The sequence below is a fragment of the Eimeria mitis genome, genomic scaffold (assembly GCF_000499745.2).
Source record: "Eimeria mitis Houghton genomic scaffold, Emh_scaff4213, whole genome shotgun sequence".
Classification (NCBI taxonomy): domain Eukaryota; phylum Apicomplexa; class Conoidasida; order Eucoccidiorida; family Eimeriidae; genus Eimeria; species Eimeria mitis.
In genome coordinates, this window is record NW_024015348.1 from 1 (window position 1) to 4,904 (window position 4,904).

Genomic DNA, 4,904 nt, shown 5'->3' on the forward strand with positions numbered 1-4,904 from the left:
GTCAACTCCACTTCAGTGCATGCGTGCCACGACACAGCAAGCCCGGTCTAAGCGTCGCAGTTGCTGCTGTGGATGTGACGATGCCTACCAGTCGCTTCAGGCACGGAGACAAACCCCTTTTTCCAGCCGAAGTGCTGCGGACGACGGCTATGACATGTTCGGGGATGGATTCCGCCTCCCTACAGATTTGCCGCTTAACGAGGCTCAACGTCAAGCAACGATTAGTGCGATGACCAACCGTCTGACTCTCGTTCAGGGTAAGCTGCGACTGCGTTTTTGCTACCGGCGGTGGGGGAGGAGCTTTTTTCGAAGCCTTTTTTGTGTAAATGTCTCTCCTTCATTCAGGACCTCCTGGCACGGGAAAGACGCATGTGGCTTGCGCCATCATTGACGCATGGCAGCGCATCAACCCGACAAAGAAGATTCTTGCTGTCGCAGACTCAAATGTGGCTGGTTTGTCAGAATTGCCCTTTTGCACCTAGAAACCCTTTGTCTGGAGTTGAATTCAGACCTTCGCGATGCGCACATATTTATGCAATCGGAGNTCTCCTGGAACGCATCTGGTGCATGCGTACAGCGGACAATCTCATGGAGGGGCTTAGCAATCGAGGCATTCGCAGTGTCCGTGTAGGTAGCGGAAGCGAATCGGACTTGAAGGAGGAGTCAATTCAAGGTACTTCGCAGTTTTTTGTCCTTTCGGTTGTGGCTGATGCCCCCGCGTGTAGAATATGCAGGTGCACGCGGATGCTCGTAGCACGAGATAACATCTCCTCATTGAGTTGGTTGTTGCCAATCTCCCTTCAGACCTTCCTCGATACCGTGACCTTCTGCGAATGCGAGACACCAATTCTGGAGAGGCCCGAAGTCTCCGCATGCTTCTTGTTCGAGAAGCTGTCCGCAAGTACAATGTGATTATCGCTACTTGTGTGGGCAGTGGGCACGAGATGTTCGACGACGTGACTTTCGAAAGGGTTATTATTGATGAATGCGCTCAGTCGATTGGTGCGTCTGTTACTGGCGCTCCCTCTTCGATGCCGGAAGAGCACTGTGCTTGAAGCGCCTCCCGTTGCACGTGGATTTTGCAACGCCTCTCCGCTTGTGATACGCTCTGCAGAACCTTCCAACCTGATCCCGCTAGGTCATGGTTGCCGCTCGGTGGTCCTCATCGGCGATCACAAACAACTTCCACCGACAATCGTATCAAGGGAGGCTAGTGAAGGCGGGTATGACTCCGCGTCTCAGAACAGGCATATGCAGGGTCAATGTTTTCGACGGGCTTTTTCAGCCACTGAGCATTGGTGTTTGTGTATTAATTTGTCTTTTGGTGGACAGGCTTGGCGTTTCGCTTCTTGAAAGATTCGTTGGCAGCGGCATCGCGCCGATCCACCTGCTAAATGAGCAACGTCGTATGCACCCGAGCATCGCGCACTTTCCCAACATGCAGTTCTACCAAGGGAAGATTTTCAGCCGAGGTGGGGTCACCCTGTAGTGTAGACTTACAAGCAGGCATTTGAGAGTGATATACGCTGCAGTAGAGTCTGGACGCCCGACCACAAACCCAAAGCCATGAGTTTTTACGTGGGCATGACGTGGTTGATAGTTTCCGCAGGAGCGTCTTAATGGTGATAGGTGAAGGTGCTTTACNTTACGTGGGCATGACGTGGTTGATAGTTTCCGCAGGAGCGTCTTAATGGTGATAGGTGAAGGTGCTTTACACTTCCCGTTCTTGTATGCCGCATGGTGCCTTGTATGGTGGTGTAAATGTGATGCAGACGTGGATGACTGCAACCGGCCTCCAGTCGCAGGTTTCCTATGGCCATCGCCGCACAGTCGCGTCTGTCTGATTGACATCTCTGCTGGGCTTGCGAACATGGAGCAGTCCTTGGGGACGTCGAAGTACAGTCTTGTGTAAGCTTCTACTTAGCCATATCTTGCACCGCTTGTTGATGTTGCTTCTTATGGACCGTTTGGGTTCGTTAGCAGTACTGAAAGAGCAGCAAGTGCTTCCGTTGTGCGTGCGGGGGACTGGCCGGCGATAGGGCTGTGGCTAGACGGAGCTGTAGGAACTGCCTCCAAGGGAAGCAGTTATCCCCAGGCTCGAATGTTGTTTGACACTGCATTTCAGGGAGATCGACCCAATCTTGGCGATACTGCGATCGGTACTGCAGTGCGGGACAATCCGTCCGAGCGAAATCGGCATCTTAACTCCGTACGATGCACAGAAGGCACGAATTCGCTTCGCCTTGAACGACTCTTTCGTGAGTAACACGGCAGGGCGGCAACCTCTGGCCGTTACTTTCTTAGTTGCGCCGTGGCTGGCCCCTGCGCTGTCATGGGGGTTGCCACATATGACTTTGCCGCAGCTTATACTGTGGGGTTGTTGGCCTGTAGTCTACTGGGGTCCGCACATTTGTAGCACACAGCCCAGGGTGGGCAAGTAGGAAAGGTTACGTTGGCATTTCTTGCTACTCGTTGCAACAGTATTGTTCGTCTCCATTTGCTTGGCGCTTTCAGGATAAGGCGCTGTGCTACCAGATTGACGTTGACTCGGTTGATGGGTTCCAGGGCAAAGAAAAGGACCTTATCATCTTTAGTGCAGTTCGGTCCAACCCAAGAGGGGAAATCGGCTTCTTAAAAGATGCGCGCCGGCTGAATGTTATGCTAACGCGTGCTAGAAGGGGCCTCCTGGTTGTTGGAGACCAGTTGTCTCTGTGGTAAGTCACGTTCCAGCTCAGATAATATTGATATTATGTTTTGTACTGTTCACCATATCTCCTTGTTTTACTAGTGGTCGTTACAGCTCGGATAATATTTATATTCTGCTTTGCACTTTTCCCCATATCTTCTTGTTTTACTAATGCGTTTGCCTTGCAGGGCTGATACGGTGAACNTGCTTTGCACTTTTCCCCATATCTTCTTGTTTTACTAATGCGTTTGCCTTGCAGGGCTGATACGGTGAACTGGAGACCATGGATTTCTTGGGTTGGTAGCCAGTAAGTCTGCTAGCGGCCGCCATCGCACCCGTGTTGTTGTGGATGCGCTTCTTAGTTGCACTTCGTCACGCAGTGCGCTATGTTGTCACCGCGTAGACAGGATGGATTAAGGCAGGCTTCGCTGCATAGGGCGTGCGGTAATGCTGAAACGCAGGAGGTCGATTGTTCCCATATCTCGCCTGAATGACTACCTTGAGGTTCCCACCTACAACTATAACCCCATAACGTCAGGAGCCGCTCGTGTGGGTGTAAGCGTGACTGGCACTGGGGGTGTCACCGCAGCCACCACGGGTGGAGGGGCCATAAAGACGGGTTATATGCCGCAAGGCTTCCAAGCAGATTTCGCGGGCGGTGGTGTGGGCCCACGCGGAGAGGGAGGGCGCGAAGCTGCACCCGAGCCAATGCATGTAAGCTGCACCGCCATTTGTACTTCAGTTTGTTGAGTATCTTTTGGTGTCGGGAAGTTTTTAGCGGTGCTGCAGCATTCTACTTTGCGTTGTGACCAGGAAGAAGAGGAAGTGCCGGAGGACTGGGAACAACATCTTTGAGGAACTTCTGCGGGTAGCGGGGAAATTGGTAGCGGTTTATCTCCCAGGGTGCTGTCCGGTTGGGATGCTAGGCCTCCAGGCCCTTGGTAATCATGGGCTGCCTCTGATCCGCTAGCTTGCACATGCCGCCAGCTAGACGAGAGTTGTCGGCATCATGGTTTGCAAAGGGCTCCTTTCTTGCGACAGCAGTTGATTCGGCGCTATTCGGAGACACTGTCGGCGTGTTGCATCTGCATCACTGGCCGGTTGCCCGGGCGTGTGCTCGCCTGCGAACTAAGCAATGAGCACAGATGAGTGGTCCTGCAGAGTTTGATGATTGACGTATTCTCAGGGGGTGGTTCGCCTGCTACACTAGAGGCTGTTGGCGAGCTGCTGTTTAGACGGCCCCACCCAAGTGGCAAATGACGATGTACATGACATCGCAGAAAACAAGTGACCGTTGGGCTGTTATGGGCTTCATCTGCCCTGATGAGTCGTCCTTCGCAATGCGCGTTGCAGCGTCGCTCTAGCCCCTAGATGAAATACATTTTTAAGATTTAAGAAACATTTCGACACCACTTCGTGCCGTTTTTACATCCTTTCCAAGACGTAGTAACCAAGGGTTAGCATATTGTATCTAGGATTCCCACCTCTAGACCGAGGAAAAGCCTTTTCATTCTCGTGTGAACCCGATCCGGTGGAAACCGGACTTTAACTGGCAGGAATTTGGGTACGCCTATTGAGTGACGACTTGGCAAAGTTCTAGAGGGACAGATTAATTGTTTTCAGAGTAGGAGTGTGCTGAAGCCGTCTCTTAGTTGTAGTTGAGTTATGATGATTACGGCTCGAAAAACTTGATATAAAGGGCGCTTCCAGGCGCCCACCGAGCACTTCCCAGGTCTGCCAGGTACGGCGACGGGAAACCGCGCTGAGGCATTCTGCCCAATTGCAGATGCAGATAAAACGCGTCTCTGCAGTCCTAAATCAACAAGAAAGACACTCGGTGCGCAGAGACCAGGTGCATCCGTGCATCTATGGCGCCATCTACTGCTCATTTCCCAGCCTGTCGGCTTAATTACACCTCAGGGGGAGTGAGACACAGTTAGTTTGAAGACTTGGATAAGCCTCTACTGTTGCTCCCTTTGTGTTGTATTTGACGGGAGGGACGTGGGAGTTTCCATTGCGGAATCCCCAGTGTGCAATTGTACTCAACAACTACGGTTACATTATACTCGCAGTGCACCCCCCGTCACAGTAGTGCAAGTCAAGACAATGACTAGGATCCAGTCCCCTTTTGACTGGGCAGAATGCTAGAGACTTGTTCATGCTTCCATTTTGGTTAGTTATGGGGATTAAACATTCATCTAAGCCTTGAAATGGCTCA

At 51.9% G+C, this 4,904-nt stretch overlaps 1 protein-coding gene across 1 annotated transcript; it reads left to right on the top strand.

Moving 5' to 3' along the window:
- Positions 1 to 154: 154 nt before the first annotated feature.
- On the top strand, positions 155 to 3,541 carry EMH_0073370 (ATP-dependent helicase, putative; the record flags this gene model as incomplete). The annotated part of the gene is made up of 11 exons (XM_038022704.1): positions 155 to 257; positions 578 to 673; positions 805 to 1,002; positions 1,115 to 1,223; positions 1,333 to 1,472; positions 1,773 to 1,908; positions 2,126 to 2,258; positions 2,515 to 2,714; positions 2,946 to 2,993; positions 3,148 to 3,400; positions 3,500 to 3,541. 11 exons carry the CDS (start codon positions 155 to 157, stop codon positions 3,539 to 3,541), a joined length of 1,458 nt encoding a protein of 485 aa, XP_037878558.1.
- Between the last annotated feature and the right edge of the window lie 1,363 nt (positions 3,542 to 4,904).